This window comes from Micropterus dolomieu, linkage group LG01 (assembly GCF_021292245.1).
Source record: "Micropterus dolomieu isolate WLL.071019.BEF.003 ecotype Adirondacks linkage group LG01, ASM2129224v1, whole genome shotgun sequence".
Classification (NCBI taxonomy): Eukaryota; Metazoa; Chordata; class Actinopteri; order Centrarchiformes; family Centrarchidae; genus Micropterus; species Micropterus dolomieu.
The window spans coordinates 54,662,152-54,683,297 of NC_060150.1; the positions used below are offsets into that span (position 1 = coordinate 54,662,152).

Below are 21,146 nucleotides of genomic sequence, written 5' to 3' on the forward strand. Positions count from 1 at the left end.
GTGGCAAAACAAGGAAATAAGGCACATACATTTGCCAATATAGGGTTCTCTTCTAGACACAAACGCAGGGTGTGCTTTATAATGGTGTAGCCCAAGGGCCCATCATAACAGCCTACACTGGGGCCCGTTGTTACTACCTTACGCAGCTGGGCTTATCAGATCCATTACCGTTAAAAACCGCCAGGTTCCTGCCGCCGCTGGACTGCGGTAATTGTTTACTTTTACCTTCTGGGGACTCCCTCACCACAACACAGCCCAGGCGGAATGTGACGTGACATGACAATTATGAATAGACATATTATAAAGTCAAAAAGACGTGTGTGTATGTATATTCTATTTTACCTAATTCCCAAGTTGTAAGCTTGTTATCTTGCTGATACACCCGACAAAGCATGACTTAATAATTTTAACAAATCGGCATCATGATGTAGTTATTTCGGCATCTGTTTGATCCGTTTATTGCAACCAAATCTCAGCAAAATGTTTGTTTTGGGTTCATACAGCTGTAGTAATGGCTGATGGTGGTTATTCACGTTGACGCGTTATGTGGGAACCATAGACTGTATATAATAAAAAGGTGTGAACACGTGGCGAGTAGTCCAGCTGTCAAACTCACTCAATGAAAGCTTCGTGTTGAAAAATCGCGTTGTGTGTGCAACCAGCATTATATTTCTCTGGGTAGTTCAGGTGCATAGTTCTAATTTTTCCTACAGCACCCGAATGCAGCAGACGTTCACTTCCTGACGTAGCCACGCCGGCTCACCGGAAGTCTGTTGGATTTTTCTGTCAGCTCCGCTTCTTCGCCTCGTCGTCTTCTTTTTTATAAGAATCTCCGTGAAGTACAGTGTGGGTGGAAAACATTTGATCATCGTTTCTGTCGAAGTAACAACACATTTAACTGACAGACCGAACTGTCATGGCGGATGGTAGGGATATTTAGGTAAGTTTTATAAGAGCTTGATGGCGTAGTGATACACTAACGTTAACCGTTACCAGTAACGTTAACGGTTCACGAACGTTAGCACCGGAGTCTGCGACCCATCAGATTCTGTGACCTAAATGTGAAGTTAAGCCCTCGGGACTTCCAGCCAGAAAGCGTTTATCATGCGGTTAACGTCGTGAAACGGTGGCATTTTGGTTATGTTTAGTTAGGTGGTTTGGTTAGGTTTGTACCTGTTTGTACCTGAACAGTTGGTTACTTGCATTTAGCCATTAGTGTAGCTAAGGTTGGAAATGTTTTGTGTGGTTTGTTCCGTCCCCAAAGGCCAGCTAATCAGTTTTTTTATGCAATAGTTTAATCTTATAACTGGGAAAGAAGCCAGGAAACGTTACATATAATGTCCTTTCAAAATAATGGGTAACAAAAACACAGCATTTTAGAGGGATTTCGCACAAATATTATAGGACAATTAAAAAAACATCATGGAGGTACAGTAGGAATATATCAGCAGGGTGCTTACATGTATCAAAATTGAATTAACTGCGCATATATTGTATTTGTATAAACGCAGGTGTTGAGGTGTGTTATGCAATATGCAGGGATATAGGACACCATAATGGACAGAGGACATTCTAATAATAGCAATAGTTTGCACTTATTTATGTACACATGTGTATTTGTACCTATGGCTGTCTTTTGGGAAAAGTGAAAGAGAACAGCAGCAGAGTTCAACAACAGACAGTCAAAGTCTGATTTATCATTTTAAAAGTCTTCTCAGAGCTGAATATATCTTAAAGTACAATTGACCGCTAATACTCATACTCTGACATACTCTGAGTCAATAATGTGAAATAATTAAGCAGTATTGAGCCTATTCTGCCTCTTCTTTTCTTCAGGTAGAAGAAAAGTCACAACTCTGGACAGGGTCCTAATCAGACTGCAATCACCATGAGGTGACGACTGTGAAATCTTGTGTTTTTGCTGACGTGGACATATGGCAAGGTAATAAACTGATAACGGCCTCTGTGAGAAAATTCTCAAGAAGCCCTGATAAGTTTAGTGCTTTGTGATGTACAGTGTAACTTCATGTATATAACAGTATATGACCTGATTTTAATTCGGCCCCCCCACGGTATTTAATGTAGTTTTTCATTGTGTTCTTCCTCCACAGGATCACCTTTTCCTGCCTGCCGGCCTCCTGGTACTGCAGCGTGTCGCTGCTGTCTCTGGGCTGTGCACCCAGGCAGAGACTGCTGCTGCTGTTCTTCATTGCGTCCGCCCTCCTCCTCCTAGGAACCTACCAGAGACAGCTGTGGGGCCCACAGCGACGGCCGAGGGCCCAAGTCAACAAGTGAGTAGACCGATTCACTGATCATTGCAGAGATATGAAAAGTGTCAGAATGAGCTGGCGAGAGTTCTGCACAAACGTGATCTTTAAGTCTTGTGCAGACTACAGGACTTTCAGCGTCGGCCGATGGCCTTGCTCTTCACACTACACAACTTGCAATCTTGTGACGGGAGTCTTGAAGTCGTTCACACTACGTGACTGATCGGTGACAGGGGGTGACACACTACGTGAGCTGGCAGCGGCTGCCTGCTCTGATTGGGTGGATGTGGATATCTAGTCGGCCGACTCCTCCAGATCTTTGGCATGCTAGATATCTGGCAGACATCGTCATGCGTCGGGGAGCCGTTCTGATGCATCGTTGAGTAGTTCACACATAACGACTGGCGACCACCGATCGACCGCTGATTTACATTTATTCCCGATCACAGCCTGACGGTCGCTGAGCGGCAAATCGGGCTAAAAGTCGCGTAGTGTGAGCTAGGCTTTAGGTTACGTAAGAGCTGAACAGAGAGGCAGTCTAGCCCAGGTTAACAAAAAAACAACAACCCTATTACGGCGTCTTTCCATTATCAGTGCCAGCTCAACTCGCCTCGACTCGGTTTGGCCGTCCTCCGTTTTCCATTGCAGATAGCACCCAGAGATGGTACAACTCAATGTAGCTCGTTGTCATAGCGACGCCACACACAACTGCCTCAATGGAATTTTCAGTGCGACACACACACCAGCGATCCACACAGCTCTTCTCTTTTTTAAGTTAAAACGTTTCAACATTCCTCAGAATGTAAAGACAGATAAGCGGTATGAAAACCTTCCAGCTGTGTTTTCCTCTGCCGTTGTTGCTGCAGCGGTCTGTGTGACGGCGGGAGCAGAGGGCTCTGTGAGCGGGCGGCTGGCCGGCCTCACGCGCTCCTCCCGCAGGCTTCTTCTGCCGCCACGTGCGGAGCTCCTCAACTGCGAAAACTTTCAAGCACATTTTTGTTTCACCATCACTTTTTGTAAAACTGTCAATATTTGAAATCTACACAGTTGATTTCTCACCTCAAACTTCTCAGAAGTGGATTTAAGGATAAAATATAAAACTTTCTGTTGCTGGCCTCCATCTGGTGCAGCAATGATGATGCAGTGAATAGTGAATATTCTCTCTGACCAATCAGCAGTCTGTCATGTTTTCACGTTACATTTTATCATTGCCTCAGCTCGCTTGGAACCTCGACAGAGGTGATACGAAAAAAAAGTACCTGGTAGCAGGTACCGGTACAACTTTTCCACAATGGAAAACCAGAAAAAGGCGAGGCGAGCTGGTACCGTGCAGTGGAAAAGGGGCTTTAGACATGCACCATCAACAAGGAACAATAGTTCCACATCTGATAGATTTGAACAGGTTTTGCCAGTTTAATTTTCAGGATTCTGAAAACAAAGGTGTCCTTCTTTGTAAAGAACAGGAGCATGAACTGCCCCTCATGTTTGTTTTAGTTTTGTTGTTTTTACTAGGGATTAAAAGAAAAATAATACTCCATGCGTATTGTCACCTCACAGGGTGGTGAGGTTTTAATTCAAGAAATATTCCTTATTGATTAAAAAATCCCATTACATAGTTCAGTCATGTTGACCATATGCTGTTTCAACCTGAATATAAGTCAAGATTTCTTCTTTGCATGTGATTGGCTGTTTAATGCAAATCCCCCTCCTCTTTCATGTGAAACTGAAAACATGTGTAGCCTGGCTGGAAAATTCTCAGTAAACAGAGCGAGCTGATAACCAGCTTTGTGAGAATAGTAATCAAATTTGATTTTGAAGCTCAGTGAGTTGAACTTACTTGTGAGACTTTAGGTGCTTGTTTTAGTAACCAAGGACAGATAGACATACAGAAATGACTTGTATGAGTTAAAGGTACTTCGTCGTTTTATTTGCAGCTCCCTTCTGCTATGATAGCAGAGAGGCAGAGATTCCATTTCAATCCAGTGGACGCAGAGTTAGTAATGCATGTACAGTATTTGCAGACAGTGCACATTTAAAGACACTGAAAGATACAGTTGAGGATCTGAAAAAATATATAGATCAAAGACATGATTGTAAGCTCACAATTTTATCAGGTTAAAGTTTGGTGATTTACCCTGGAAAAGGCATCAGATTAAACATAAGGTAGATGTAGTAGCAGATGCAGTAGATTTTACATTTCAGACATCTGTTTGGATTTTGGTTCAACAGCATTCAGTGGCTTTACTTAATGTACTTGCCACAAATGTAGTTAACTTAAACAAAGTCACTGAAATGCTGTTAAAACATGGTCAGACTATAAGCAGCCTATTAAAAAAAATCATACAATAACTATATTCTGCATACACTGCTTACTCAGAAAGATTAATGTATATATTCTCCAATATTATAGGAATTATGTTCCAGCAGGATGACCATTCAAATTATGAGTAATTACGCTTCACACTGAGTTTTACAATTTCAGCTAAGATAAGTCTTTATGTGTAATAAACATTTTAGTGGAATAGCTCTAACAAACTAACAGCTGTCTTGTGTCACAGTGTTATTAAAAAGAAAAAGGACATACAGAGGTCCTGTTCTGAGGGTGACTTGATTCTCCATGATAATTGAATGTGAGAGCAAAAGCAAGTAAAAGCGGTAACTTTAGATCAGGGGTCAGCAAATAAGTCTGGGCCAGAACATATTGATTATTTATGATCCATTACTTGTTAGGTCAGTAGTGCACAGGACTACCGTTCGAGGGGTTGTGTGTTCAATCCCCACTTGTTGCTGGTATTCTTTTTTTCTACCTTTTCAACAAATGGGTTATGAAGAGGTCGATTTACATCAAGCACAATTGAGCATGTGCAGCAGTGTGTGCTTCCCAGCGACTGGTCCACATCAAGCTATGGAGCTTACTTTCATTTCCCCAGTATCTCCAGGCAGAAAAAATTCTTGAGGGGAATCTGATCTCACGTTTTCTGACGGCTTTTTAAGAGGTGTGTCAAGCACGCCAGAGACTATTTAGAATTTCCTTCAAAACTTTTCAAAGTAAAAGCTCTCAATTAAACACAACATAAAGTACTGCTGCAAAAACGATTTTGCACTTTTATTCTGAAGGCACAATCACTTAAAAGGAAGTGATTGTGTGAGTTACATTTGCTGCCATGACTGAGATCTGTTTTCAGCACCAGCCGCTAGCTTTTTTTTTTTTTGTCGCTATTAAAGTAACATGGCCACGGGCCAGATATTATTGCTGGCCGGCCGGCTTTGGCTCGCAGGGCGCCTATTGCCGACCACTGCTTTAGATGGTCCAAAGTAACAAACTGATAACCAACCAGCATTTAGATTCTAACATAAAGTAAACTAATACACTTTGATACGTACTGAAACAATGAGGAAATGAAGCGTGTCTGGCTCTGTGAGAGGGAGGATACAGAGAGAAACTCAGAGTTTTCACTAAACCCGCTTTCTGAAACGGCTTATGAATAAGTTAAGAGTTTTCACTAAACCCGCTTTCTGAAACGGGGCTCTGTACGCCTTACTGTTGCCAGACATGAGAATATATCATATGTTCATTCATTTCTACGCTTCTTTTAAGTACACTATATTGTCACTGTTCAGGAGTATATTCTTCTTCTCATTATGTCTCTGTGTTTGTTCTCCTCCAGGTACCTCTCCATCGCAGAGTCCATGGAGTCCACTGACGTCCTCAACCCTGCTCTGAATTATGGGATCGTGGTGGACTGTGGCAGCAGTGGTTCTCGCATCTTTGTGTACTATTGGCCCCCCCATAACGGAAACACTCACACCCTGCTGGACATCAGACAGATGAGGGACCATGACCGCAAACCTGTCGTCAAGAAGATCAAACCTGGTGAGGAAGACTTTATCACAGCAGTGTTTTTGTTTATTTGTCACATGTTTTCATTGTTTTCTTCTTAGCTTTGCTCTCTTCATGAAACTATCGAGCGTTTTAGTGTTTTCTTGTTAAAGTGTGTTTTGATTTTGAAGATGATGAGTGTAAATTGTTGATGCTGTGTAAAAAGTCTCGCACACAAGCAAACCAACAGGCAGACACAACTCTGGGCTTGCTGAGGGCGTAACTGTGTATTCATGCATGAATGTTTCTACAGTCCTCCATGGACGACTGTAGTTCCTTTGTGCACGACAGACTTAGGGCGTACTCACACTAGGCCCCATTGGCTTGTACTGTGCCCGAGCACGATTGTCTCCCCCCTCCTTTAAATCTGTCTGTCTGTCTGTCAAATCTGTCCAACACAACTGTCAATGTCAGGGACGCACCTTAAGGAGCGTAGCTAATATGGAGAGCTATCTTAATGTTAGATCACAGCTGGGTTGTTGAGTTTAGCACACTGCACATAGCTGGAAGTCAATATCAACTGTCATTCTTTGAAAAAAAGCGCTCTCTTTCGCACGGCACAGTAGAGTTTGTGACGGGTTCTGTGCTCGGGCACGGTTAGCGATCACACTAGATGCAAACTGTGCCAGAGTCCAGTTTAACCGTGGTTAAACGAACCGGACTTTGGGAGTTAAACGTGCTCGGGCACGGTACAGATTGCCCAGTGTGAGTACACCCTTATTCTTTCCTCTGCAAACCTAAGCAGCAGCTTTCTGTTGCTTTATTTATTTCATTTTAGTAGTTTTAATCATTTAAAATCAAACTTAAACCATGGTTATGCGTGGAGAGCAAATGCAGCTAAATTTGTGGTGAAAAGGACAAAAATTCTACAGAGATTTTGTCCAACGTCATCTCTTAAACTTGTTAAGCAATCCCTATTTTCTTATTGCGTAACCTTACAGTGGTGCCAGACAGAGACAGAATTCACTCAGTGTTAGGATCATTATTTAACATTGTTTGTTCCTTTGGCTCACTGCCAAAAAGTGAAAGACTGAGTGTTTGAAAGAGAAAGGAGAGAGCATTCATGGAAAATGTAAAGCAGAACGAAGGAAAATTACTCTGTAGCTGTTTCTCATTGTATGGTAACCTTGCTGGTTTCATCTGGAGTTGAGGAGTTTGTTAAGAGCAGTATTTCTGCTGACATTAGTCATAGCAACAGAATGGATCATTCAGTCCTTGTGTCTTTTTGTCTCAGTCACAGCTGGCAGATCAAATACACTGGCTTTGTTCCAGAAGTAACAGTTAAAGGCCACGTGGCACTTCGAACCCTGCGACATCATACAACAACCTGAATTGAACAACGCGTTCTCATGCATTGATTTCAGAAAGGACAGTGTGGGCTGCACGATAATAATCCTAATTAGTCATATATTGCCATAATTTATAATTGGTTTTGGGAATTAAAGTATCGTTTATTTGCTTTTAATTAGTCATCATTGTCATTTCATTTTAACTAGAGTCCAACTATTGAATTGGCCTGGTGCTGATAGTGCTTATGTCAACCTAATAACAGATGTTTCTGAGTCAGCGTAAATATGTCAGCTGATAAATAAAAAGAAAGAAATGCCAAATTTACAATATAGTGCATGAGTGAGTTAATTTAGATATAGAGCAGTGACAAGTAGATTTTTCCAATTCTTTAATAACCGAGATTTTTATCAGACATATTTGTTTTTGTTACATAATGAATTCAACCAGAGTGGGCAGCTTTTTTTTTTTTCTGTGAAAATCTCAAAAAAATAAATAAAAAAACTACCTTACACTACCTGCACAGCACCAAACAACAGACAGACACATTTAGAGACAAGCTGGTGAACAAAGTGGAGCATTTAGCAGCTAAAGAGGCAGATATTTCTCTCAGCATTTGGTGGAGTTAGTAGAGTGGATATAGGACTTATTCAGGTGGACAAAACCCCAAATGTATGTTAATGTTGCTTTGTAAGTGCTGGATGTGTTAATTAGCAACTGCTTGATAACAAGTTCAGTGCGTCACTGAACAACCAAGCAAAGTTTTAGCCTCGTTATGAACTTTTATTGATCTGTGTTCCATGAAAACCCCTTATTCAGTCTTCTCTTATCTCTTAAGAGATGAATCATTTCACTGTGGGTATAGTGTTTTTAAATGTGTCTTGCTGTGTCCACATAATTTGCTGTTTTACGGTCAGCATTTAGTTTTTAACCTCAAGTGTGTGTGTGTGTGTGTGTGTGTGTGTGTTTGGTGGTTTTCTCAGGTATCTCCACCCTGGTGAAGACACCAACGCAGGCCAGTGAATACCTCTATCCTCTCCTCAGCTACGCCGCTGCTCATGTCCCAAAGAGCAAACACAAAGAGACACCACTCTACATCCTCTGCACTGCTGGCATGAGGCTGCTGCCAGAGAGGTAGACAGAACGACATGTGATTGTGTAGTATGTTTGAATACATCAGTTTTTGAGTTAGTCTGTGGTTACACTCTAATACATCACTGGCTTAAACAATTATGATTCAACAGCCCTGCAATAAATTCTTCCATCGTGTAGGTTATAATGTTGAAACTGTTTTGGAGAGGTGGTGATTAAACTGTATGATCATTTTGGAGGATGCAGTTTATGATGCGGTTAAACTGTATTGCGTTATACTGAGAGGCGTTTTTGTTATTTAGTCTACCCTCATAGATATTAATGGCGTGGACAAAATATATAGAAACACCTGTCAGTATGATGCAATACAATTCAACAGCAGCACAAACGCAACATTATAACCCTCATGAAGGGAGAATTTATAACCGGACTTTTGAATTAGAATGCATTAGTTTTACACAGGGCTACCTAATGAACCGGCAACTGAGTGTATATAGTGTTTTCTTCTCTTCATGCTTGATACCCTGTCAGTGTTTTATTTTCCTCGTCTTAATTGAAGCATTCAAGGAAGCTAAAGCAGAAGTCACTGCTGAAAAGCGACCCTTCCTTTTTATTTTGGGATTAAAAAGCAGAAGAAACATAGAGAAGAATCAAAGATTTGCTGTTAATTGTAGATCCGTTGTATTAGACTTGACCGTACAAAGCACTGCCTGCTGCTTGTGTTATTTGTGTTCAACCCTCTGCACCTATGTTACATTTCTTGTTTCTCTGCATGTAGCCTACAGGCGGACATCTTGGAGGACCTGGTCACTGATGTTCCCCTGGCGTTTGACTTTCTGTTTTCCCGTTCCCATGCAGAGGTCATCTCTGGGAAACAGGAAGGTGAGATGACATGCTTTCTTGCTATGATGCTATTAATTAGCATCATAGTATATGTTTACCGAATTAAGAGAATTTAGCACTTAACTATGGCAGGACTTATCCTTAAATCTGTCATTTCTAATTGCTGCCTGCTGTATTTTGTGTCTTCCTATCTTGGTTGTGATGACATGTTCCTGTTGCCTGTCAACCCTGAAGGAGTGTATGCATGGATTGGCATTAATTTTGTGTTGGGCCGCTTTGATCATGCTGATGAGGGTGAGTGTGAAGGTGTAATGTTAACGAGAAGTATCTGAAAATGACACAAATGTTTTGCTTTATTTACTGTTTGGGCTTTGTTTGTACAAAATAACATAATACCATAATTCCTTCGTGCTTCTCAGAGGACGCCACAGTTGATGTGACAACGGGGTCTCAGAACCAGCAGCCAATCAGCAGGCGGCGCACAGTGGGCATCATGGATATGGGCGGAGCTTCACTGCAGATCGCCTACGAGGTGCCCAGTGCCATCACCTTCAGTTCACCACAAGAAGTAAGGAAATGCAGTGAGACATTATTGGAGGAGTAATGGTTTTAACTCCTGAGAGAGGAAAATTGTTATTGATTAGGGCTAAAGTAACTAACTGTTATTTTTATACTTAATAAATGTTTTGATTATTTGGTCTATACAACTTAGGAAAGGGTTAGATTAAAGGCCAAATGTGACATCAAAATATTCAGTTTACAGTAATGTAAGACCAAGAAATGCATTTGAATGCTTGGATCCATCAAATATTTGGCATTTGTGCTTAAAATATAACTTAAACAATTCATCAGATATTTTAATAAAAAAATAATTATGTCAGTTGACTAATGGGTGAATTGTTCCAGCTCTGTCATTGACATTAAAGATACATTTGTTAAGGTTGAGCCCTTGTGTTAGACTTGACAGCTGGCCTGGGGCGAGTTCAGCGCAGACAAAACGTATCAAAGCGTTTTTTTCAACGGAAACGGTGGTCCCCTGAACACCCTGTTGTGTACACAAGCGCACTGCATTTTCCTGCCTTTTTAACACCGTTGTGTTTACAAAGTTTACACAGCTGATTGGGTAACACCTGAGACACGCCCACCAAACAGGAGCAAACATACCTCGATTACCTCATTTCAGGGAAACATGCTGTTCAATCTGAAAACGTTGCAAAACGTTTTGACATTGACCTCGCCCCTGGTTTGCAGGAATGTAATGTCTCTGTGTTTTCTTTTTTTTTAGGAGGAGGCGGGGAAGAGTGTTCTCGCAGAGTTTAATCTGGGCTGCGATGTTGAGCGCACACAACATGTCTACAGAGTCTACGTCACCACGTTCCTCGGCTTCGGAGGAAACATGGCCAGGCAGCGTTACGAGGACCAGCTGGTCAACAACACACTGTCCAAGAACAGGTTTGTAGAAAAGTGGCAGAGTGGGCCTTTTACTTTTGATTGGGGGTGTGGTTTGAACAGGAGGAGATAAATAAGGCACCTGTGAGGTGGGGGGGGGGGGAACGACAAACATTTCATGCATGGAGTAGAACAGCGGAGTGAGAAGTTCACAGGGAAGAGAAAGTTAGTTGAATTATTCCAGTTTTGAGGCATCCTGGCCCTGGAGTGAAATTGATGATGCATATAGAAGTGCTGGAGAAGCAGCGGTACCAAGATACGCCCTTATTCACCTCTCACTGCAACTCAGTTGAACTGGACTACACACACCTACTACACACCCAAGCCCTCTCACACCAGAACTTAAATGAACTAAACCAAACTGCTACCTTTTGAGTTCAATGGACTTAACTGCCTGATTTCCCCTGAACACACACATCCACACACACGCCTCTCACCCGCCTCCTCCTCAAGTTGGAGCACTAGTCTGTTTCTTTATCATTTGAATTGTGGACATTTAATTTTGTATATGAATGATATATTTTGAAAGGTTCTTTGTTTTCGTGTTTGTGTACCAACCATATGGTGCATTATTGTTTGACTTAGAATACAACCAGCTTTATTTGGAGTAATTGAATTAGTGTTTGGTGGTTTTCCTTTATTGGTGTATGTTTGTGGCGAAGGCAGCTAGTGATCGGGGCTATCTAATATCCTACTCATTGACCGTTTTGAGTGACAGGTTAGGATTAAGGTTATTCTCCTGTCTGGCGCTCAACCTATTTTGGATATTTTAATAAACCTCTGCTACAGGTTCAGACCTACACATGCGCGCACACAATGCATTATTTTTTTGGGCCACTATGCATGCCTTTTTATATGTTATAGCTGCAGTGTTTTTTTTTTAAATTGCAATAACTTAGATAACTCAATAGTGAGACAGTGGTCTAGATGATTTGTAGCCTCAAATCTCCTCTAATGCCGGATTTAGTACATTTCTCACAACCTCTGTCAGTATTTACTTTATGGTCAAAGGTTTTATTATAGGTTATAAATGAAGTATTTAAAATGCTAAGCTTTTTCCATCAGCATTTTACTGCTACCAACACCTGGAAAAACTGAAATATTCAGCTGTTCATTGTGAAAACGGCACCCTTCTTTTGGCTTTGTGTCTCCAAGCACAAAGCATATTTTCTGTGACATCCAACCAGATGGTAACTGACTTAGTGTAATTCAGAAGCCCATCAGTACTGGCCGTCTGTTGTTTATGGCAATACCACTAATATCTCAAAATGAATATGCTAATTAAAACATTCTATAATAGATCATTTTATCAAAGTCTATTTTGATGATTATTATCTAAAATGTGGGCATAGATTGACAGAACTGCTGAAACAATTCCGTCCTTGAGCATTTTGTGTTTTATTCATGTTCCTGTCTGTCCAGGTTTCTAACCGCACAGACAGGCCTGAGTGAGGACAAACCGTACCTGGACCCCTGTCTGCCAGCTGGTCTGTCAGACAGAGTTGTGAGGGACAACCGCACATTGTACCTGAGGGGTCAGGGTGACTGGACTCGGTGTCAAGAGGCCGTACGACCCTTTCTGGGTCTCCACAATGGCACCATGTCACCAGGGGGCGTCTACCAGGTATGAATGTCATATTAATAATAAACTTTTAAGACAGATGAAAATTTTTACCTTACAACAAGTGGGTTTTGTTCGCACAACGATATGGTGGCATGGTGTCTTTAGCATTTTCAGTTCAATCCTGTTAAAAGGGAGTTTTTTTTATTCATTAAGTCATATTGAACTCGCTGTTCACTGGACATCCTGGGTTTGTTTCTTCAGGAAGCAGAAATGCCAAACAAATCACTTTTATAATGCCATGTCTTTTCAGGCTCCCATCAACTTCAGCAACAGTGAGTTCTACGGCTTCTCAGAGTTTTTTTACTGCACGGAGGACGTGCTGAGGTTAGGAGGACAGTACGACAGTGAGAAGTACTCCCGAGCTGCTATGGTATGCAGACACACACCTGAGTCTTTTCATAAGTAACTTTGCTGAAATGTAGGCTTTTATTCTTTTAATTTTATTTGTGTTCATAGAAAGGTTACCAGCTGTGTGTGTGTGTTTTTGGTTTTTCTGCAGGACTACTGCTCAACCAAGTGGCCGACACTGAAACAGCGTCTGGACAACAAGCTTTTCTCTCAGCAGGCTGACATGAGCAGACTCAGGTAAGTTCATCTCTCTTCCCAAACTGTCTTCATTCATACAATAATGTATGAATGAAGTACATCTTTCATTGTATTTCCCATCAAGTATGGGTTTCTGTAGGTGGTGGTCTTTTCTTTCTCTGTTCAGCCATGGAGGTTGTTGCTTTGCATGCTAGATAGCTAGTTAGTTCATCTTCGGTTTATTCCCAGGAAAACACACACACCTCAGCTGCGGCGTTCTGAGAACTTATCCCTTCTGTGTGCCAGAGGTTTTTCCAGGAAAGAGCTTAAATATCTATGCTGTAGAACAAATATGTACAGGCATTCGTGAACATGAAATAGAGTAGGGTTAAGTATTCTTCTGTCATATTGTATCAGTGCAGTGAGTTGCAAATCTGTCATTTATTTTGTCATTTTAATGTTGAACTGTTTCATGTTTGAAAACCCTGCTACTTTATTCAGTTAAGTTTGTATTGCTTACAGGAAGTAACAAATTTGTTTTTAGATGTTAAGCATGTAATTTAGTCACAAACTCACCCATTCACATTTAGCAGGCTGCAGTTTCTCCACAAGGAGGTGCTGTGCAGTGAGTGATAGACTAGCTCTTCACCTGCCGACCTGCACCGCCAACAGGAAAGGAGACTCAAACCTCCAGTAAAATACTCAAATAGAAATTCAGTAGGACTAAAGGCTGAAAAACACCAACTGTTCTGAGGGTTTTGTATATCTAATTTTAAAATGTAGCTGTAAATTATTTTCCTTTCTAAATATAACAGTAAGCTTTGACATGGAATCGATATTTGGACAATAAACTCTTATGCTCATGCTTGACAACTGAGCCGAAGGTTTTTTCTTGAGAAAGAATCAGAGCCAAACCTTCTACCAGTGAACTACAAATATAGTATGTAATTGATTTCAGCAACAACAAAGTTTATAGCTCAATTTTTTGGCACCAAAGACAGAACTTAGTCAACCTGCTTAAATAAAATTCCTTTTTACTTCCCTGTTCCTAAAGTAACCAGGTCATCTTTCCTGCAGGATAGGGAACACATCATGACCCCCGAGCAAAGCAATCTTCCCAGTATTTATAAGGAAATGTGTTCTAGTTAACATCTTAACATTTTGCTGGTTTAAAATTCAAAATATAAAATCTCAAACACAAACAGCAGCTTTAAAAAACAGAGCAAAAATTTGCAGCTTCAACACTGAAGTGTCAAAATTGTAGAAGTGAATACCATGTGTATACCTACAGTCTATGGTGTAACTTTTCTTGCCTGTAGGTGGCTCAGGTTGGACTTGAACTGTTTCAGGGGCAGCTCTGCAGCTGGCTATATGTGATAGTCACTGTCCCTTTGCAGACGTGTACTGAATAAACACCAGTTCATTCGTCCCTCTAATCCTGCTCTTGTTAAACTAGGTATCAGTGCTTCAAGTCAGCCTGGATGTACGAGGTGTTGCATTCCGGCTTCCGTTTCCCCACCGACTACGCAAGTCTGAAAACAGCCCAGCTGGTTTATGACAAGGAGGTCCAGTGGACTCTGGGAGCCATCCTGTTTAAAACCCGCTTCCTGCCTCTCAGGTAAACACACGCATACAGACCGGGACAGCACCGGTGAAAAATCTCACAATTTAAAATATCATGCTTTCAGAGGAATAGTTTTCGACGTCATCGCAATAGTTAGTGTTTCATTTTTTTTATCTCCGGCTCCTACCCTCCCCGTACTGAGTCACCTTTTAATCTTGAGCCTGGGGATTCACAATATGCAAAGTTTTTCAGAGGAATATGCATATGCAAGTATGACATAATGAAAGAAAACATAGTAGCCCTCCATGATAGAAGATGGTGTGTCCCGTCTTCTAGACTCTAGTAGACAGAAAGCATATGTCTTTATGAGACAGAAATATTTAAATTGGTGCTGGGCAATGATTAAAATTTTGTATCGCGATTAATCCCATGATTTTCTGCGATTAATCTCATTGTCATGCGCAAAATTGAATAATGAATTCTAAAGTAGTGTATTGTGCACTTTTAAATTAAATGCACTGCTATATAAACAAAAGTGCAATAACGTGATTTGAAAACACTTTAAACAAATGAGGTGCTTTTTACCAGCAGTATTCCCTTTTACACAGTAGCAATAAAATATTTCTTGTAAATCTCAATTTAACATTAATGTAAACAAAAACAAAACCAAAGCTATTTGCCACTGCCAGGGCGTTACCTTTTATCTAGCTTGTTAAAACAAGTTAGAGTCCAGAGCCACAGTCATAACATAACAGGCTCCTACTGAGCAACAGGTTAACATAGAAACATTTTCCTTCTATCAGGGAGCAGCATAAACAGTCTGTTCAGTAGCAGGTGTCCCTGTTAAAGTTAGGTGAAGTTGAATTGTCTTGAACTTTTTGTATGAGACGCGGAGAACAAATCATTTGAAGAGAGACTGATTGTCTCTTTTGGATGAAGGCCAATCAGGTAAAGTTATGTAGCCTATAATTTTAACTTTGGTAAAATAGGCTACAGCTGTGTAGCGCACAGAAGTCGTTTCCATGGTTACTATCCATTCCTTCTCCCACATGCTGCTTCTAATGTAGTCTGCCTTTTTGGGTGCCTGCTTGGGTGGCTGATCAACATCCCACCCTTCCCTTGTGACCCATGGTTTGACTGTATGTGTATTTTTGTATGAAACATGTGCCAGCATGTCTGTTCATATCTGTTGCCCCTCCTATTGTCGCCAGGGACCTGCAGCAGGAAACGTTGCGGCAGAGCCACCCCAGCTGGCTGCGCTCCTCCTTTGTTTACAACCACCACCTGTTCTCACTTTGCATCCTGGTGGTGGTGCTAGCCATCCTGCTCTACATCCTGCGCCTGCGGAGGATCCACCAACGAGAGCAGCGGCAGGCCGAGGCCCTGAACCTCCTCTGGGCTGAAGAGGGAGAGGCCCTCCACCCCTGAGAAATGCGTATGTGGGACCTTCCAGACTGATAACCTGAAGGGTCTTGCATCCTCTGTGACATGATTGACTTATTAGACTCAAACCACAATACCAAAACTTAAAAATGTGAGTATGGAGGACAGATGAGGAACCTGGAATTTAACTCACCATCCCAGGATGTGACTAGGATATATGGGAAGATCCAAGATTTTACTGCGTGGAAAAACATCACAGTACTGAGATGGTTCATTGAGCCTGGAAATCAAACTCCTCTGTTTATTCTTTGATCGTGCAGCTTTAAACACAGAGCCAATTTCTCACTGAAAAAACTCTGTGTTCTCTTTCTTCTTTTTAAGACTCCTGTGGAAGAAAAAAATCAAGTTAGGGTAACAGGACTGAAGAACTATCATTAGTTTGCTACCCATTTCTCCTAAGATCAAAAGCCATGTTTCTGTGTAGGTGCTCATCTTAGTTTAATGGCAGTCTGGACCTGGATTCAGCGGCTTGATGAATGTCTCAACTACTGAGTGAGAAGGAAGAGGTGGCAATAATCTCCAAAAGAGAACATTTAACATAGGAATATGGATTTGTTGACCATTCAACATCAGAGAGGCTGTCTGAAGGCACGCAAGAAAGAAATGACTCGTCCCAAGTGACTCTGTTAGGAATCATGTGTTTCTTTCCATGAATTAATATTCATGTGGCAGAAAGTCCATTGCAACACCTGCTAGCAGTGTGGCTCTATTGAAGTCCATATTAGTCTGTCCACAGTGAAAGTCCATCTCAACCAATCCAATGAGCATGCAGTTTGGCATCGGCATTCATCTTCACTAGTTAATTAAACCTAATGACTCTGTACCACTAAAGTTACACCTGTCCAACACTCCCAAGTTATGACAGGATACCTTCAAAACAAATGTAGTTTACTTCAGCTGTACTTTAAGATTAACATAGCAGGCCATGTCATATGGGAGGGTTGATGGGGATGAGAAAGATTGAAAGACAGAGTACAGTGCACTGACAATATAATGCAGCTTTCAGTTTCCCAGTCATAGGTTTGACGTATTGGATGATGAAAACAGCTGTTAAAGCTGGGGTAGACAATTTTATTTAAACTTTTTTGTTGAAATTCAATTTACATCCGACTGCAATCAAAAAATCAAATGCTCTCTGTGGTGCCTGTCATAGGACTGTAATAAGAATACCTGCATGTCTACCTCTGCGCGCTCTGAGAAGGGAGGGGGGGATTTTTTTTTGGTTGGATACTTTCAAAATCTAGTTGTCTCTTGCTAGTTCCTGCAATGTTTCCCACCCCAACTTAACTTAACAGTATGACGTGAACATGGCAGACCATGCTAATTATTAGCATGTTACCATGCCAACTGCACCCATGTTAAGAAGCTGAACATTAACGCTCCAATGCTAATGTTAGCTGACATGTTAATGTAGCTTGACGAGAAAGGACCTTTATTAAGTATGTTAACATGCCAGTTTAATGTTAAAAAAAAACAATTTAGCTTAAAGTACAGCTGAGTCTAGCTGACACTGAGGAAAGCTGAGCCAAGTCTGAAATGTCCCAAAATGGCCACACTGCAGGTGTTCAGATAAAAACTTAATTCTTCATGTGGTGACACCCTGAGGCCAAACCTCACATTTTTTGCCACTAGTGGTAAGTATAAGAAAAAAAGTGTTCCCTCTATGTTTCTTCCATTTAACAACGTTGGCTTAAGGCTTTTTAGTTTCCTAGTTAGACAAGTGTGTCCTTCACGTCAATATATAAGCTACATGTGACCTTTGAGTATCGTCATCTGGTTATAGGTAACAGATTTGAACATGACATTCCCTCTTGCAAACAGAGACGGTAAAGATTAAGAGCTGTCACTTAGCTGGCAACTGATTTTTATTTCACCTTGACTCTTAGTGATGAGTCACCTCCTCAAATTCCTTTTCTTTTACCATAATCTCAACTAGCAGCTGAAATGCTTACTCTGCAAATTTGATTCAGCATTTCACTTAAATGAATTATAGCAGTAATATCATAGCGGCAGTACTTTTCAGCCATCCAGAATAGTGTTTCATCTGCACCTCTGTCCGTCCCGATGGGAAGATTTCCTCGAAAGCAATCCTGCAGACCTATGATGTCAGCCGCAGAGCTCTGGCCTCACATTGTGCTTTGATACTTGAATGCCACTGTTGTCCTGCCAAGACCCGTCCAGCACATTTTCTTTCTTTTTTTTTTTTTTATCAGAGTAAAGACCGAGCCAGGAGGCATTTTAGCTGAAATAAGTGGAGAGATCTACTCCGTTTTTGGACGAAGGCGCTGAAACCAGACGAAGCCCCCGGAGGCCTGATTTAAGCAGATGGCGTCTGATTTCTGAATCCAATAACTCCATGAAAGGCAAGAAACTAGTCTCATGCCATTGGCCAAAATGGATGCTGGGACATGGCAAAAATGTGTTAAATATCTAAAATGGTTTCACTTTAAAGCCATTTTTGAGGGAAAAAGCCTTACTCTGAGAAAGGTGGTTCTATTTTATTCAGTTTTTACGTCTGCTGTATTTCATAGCTGTATAATGAAACCACTGTTTTGTTGTTATTATGTCATGTGCAGACACACTGACAGAGTTTTGTAGCAAACCGTGACGATGCAAATGTGTGTCTGAGTAGCCCCACTTCCTGCGAAGTAAAACAGTGCATTGATCCCACAGTGGGAGATATTGTATGTCCAAATGTCGGATTTTGTCATTTAATTTACTGATTCATTTTACTGATTTCTGTCAGTTGTGGGGCATGATTCATCAAACTAAATGATGACTCCCTTATTTTGAAAGAAAAAGCTGTTTGTAACTGCTTACATGTCTTGAGAGGGAAATGTTTGGAAACTTTCCATGACCTAAAAATGTGATTTAGCTTTTGTTAAAATGTTCTGTACAACTCGTTCTCCTCCCATTCCTGTTCGTCCTGACACAGATGAGTCCAGACACATCCTTGTCAAACTGTCAGTGTGTGTTTGTGACTTTTGTCTGCTCATCTGTACCTTTTTTTTTTTTTTAAAAATAGTTCTGAATCCTGAACCAGTAACAGGAGTTTATTGAAATCTGAATGCTTATTTCTGATGCCCTCATATACTTTACACTGTCGGGTGACTGTGGACCTCCTCCTCATTCACCCTGATGTGGTTTCTAGGATTTCTGCTGCTCCATTGATGTTCTGACTCCTGACAAGGGACCAATGGTTGGGTGTGTCTTTTCAGAGCTGGGTATTGTGCAATGTTGAACTAATTCACTGAAAGGGACACTTGACTTTGATGTTTTTAATCTAAGTACATTTAACATCATTGTGAATAGAAACATTTCCCATCCAATAAAGCATCCATTTGTAATATCAGTTTTGAATCTCATCTGTTGTTTGCAGGATCGTGGGGTATTTAAGTCCTCAGCACTGTCTACAGGCAGACTCAACCTTTATGCCCCTTTTGAAGTCAGGGCCCCGAGACTCTGGAACGGCCTGTACGAAGAAATGAAGTCAGCTGAGTCAGCTACTCCTCCCTTCTTAAAACATACCTACTGTATATTGGAGAGTCTTCCCTGAATTTTTTATTATTCTTAGAAGGAAAAATGGTTTTATGCAGAAATTGCTTTATTTAGGCCTTGGATGTTAAACACTCAGTTCACCCTTATCACAAAATCTAGGCTACAAAGTGCCTATCCCCCCATGCGTGACCCTCTCTGTGTGACCTGCTGGTGGCGCTGTGCAGCATTTATGAACTTGTGATCCCCCAGTGGAAATGCACACCCTGTCTTCTGTTGCTGCTAGATGTAATGAACAAAGCAACACCTTAAATTGGTCACACCGTCACCTCCCGGCCTAACAATTAACAAGTAAAACATTAATTTTCCTCAAAGAGTGGCTTATAAAGGCTGATTTTGATTTGATTATATAAAAACTAATAAGTTTTACCTTCTTTACAGGAATCATTTTGCCCAAAAAAGTGTCACCACAAACTTCATTCAGCAAGTACTTTTCTTAGTAGATACTGTAGCTATATTTAAAGGAACACGGCCCTCATTTTAATTTAAAAATATACTTTAATACAACAGCTGCATATAAATATTAAAATATACATTATACAGGTGTACAGTACACTCACACAAAACCAAAACAAAAAATATTAGGCTTCTATTTGTACGGCACTTCTTGTTTTGTTTTTTTTTAATGATTTTTGTTCTATTTTTCTTAAAGGTTACTTACTGACAAAGGAGTTGTACGTGTTAATGTGTTAACAGGTCCAAAGTATTACTGTAGTATTGTGATTACTGGGTTACAGAAAGACGGAGGGGGGAGGAAAAGGGAAGAAGAGAAGTAAGGTTTTCTGTACAGTATATGACATGGCATTGTGGAATGTTTGCTAGTCTCTTGATTTTCCTTCCCTCCCATCATTCAACATGTTTTCAGATTGATTAAAGAACCAGCAGGGATGTGATTATCCAGTCTTCATTCTCTCCACAGGATGTCTTTCTTGGATACCAAAGTATCATTTCATTTCCAACGAGACATCACGTCCTTTTTCCTGCTCACATCCACAACGGGCCTTTAATCTCAACTCGTCGATTTCAACAGAAACGACTGACTAGGTTTTGGTTAAAGCCACGAGGTGTCTCTCAGCTGCCTCTCAGACATCATTATTACATTTCAGATACAGAGCTAAGAATCTGCCAATGATTCAAAACCCAAAGCGGTCTTGTTAACTTTTAACCACCCACTGTTCTCCCATGGAAGGCTAGCACCGTGTAGAACCTTTGCAGACAGCTAGTACAATGAGGAGTTTCATGTGTTAAAAGTGTCAGTAGATTAGATTTATGAGTTCAGTCGCTGTCGTGACAGAAAGGCCAAGAAATTGTCCCACACAAAACCCAATAAACCCACAAATCTTCATTTTTCCTGTTTTTGTACAAATAAAGTGAAATATCACATGTTAATTAAAGAGCTTTAGAAGTGCTGGTAGGTGGACTTTGTTACCTTTGAACCAAAGCCAGGCTAACTGTTTCCAGTCTTTAACTCTCAGCAAGAAAGCGAATAAGTGCATTTGTGAATATGTTCCATTTCTTCAAACCTTAAAATAATGGTCTCACTGCCTGAATTCAAAGAAGTCAGGCAAACCGACAATGGGATAAATCCTTAAAAGCTTTATGTGTAAATCTGTTGCA

At 40.9% G+C, this 21,146-nt stretch overlaps 1 protein-coding gene across 2 annotated transcripts; it reads left to right on the plus strand.

Moving 5' to 3' along the window:
• The first annotated feature begins 762 nt into the window (after positions 1–762).
• Positions 763–19,326, plus strand: LOC123970225 (ectonucleoside triphosphate diphosphohydrolase 7-like). Of its 2 annotated transcripts, XM_046048186.1 has the most exons (15): positions 763–940; positions 1,837–1,942; positions 2,112–2,291; positions 5,936–6,141; positions 8,418–8,568; positions 9,305–9,408; positions 9,604–9,663; positions 9,789–9,937; positions 10,655–10,821; positions 12,241–12,442; positions 12,693–12,812; positions 12,942–13,027; positions 14,424–14,585; positions 15,743–15,966; positions 18,188–19,326. In XM_046048186.1, exons 2-14 carry the CDS (start codon positions 1,935–1,937, stop codon positions 15,957–15,959), a joined length of 1,812 nt encoding a protein of 603 aa, XP_045904142.1. In that variant the 5' UTR covers positions 763–940; positions 1,837–1,934; the 3' UTR covers positions 15,960–15,966; positions 18,188–19,326. The 2 variants fall into 2 exon arrangements, with proteins under 2 accessions (XP_045904142.1, XP_045904133.1); XM_046048177.1 differs by having other exon boundaries at positions 15,743–19,326.
• The last annotated feature ends 1,820 nt before the right edge of the window (positions 19,327–21,146 follow it).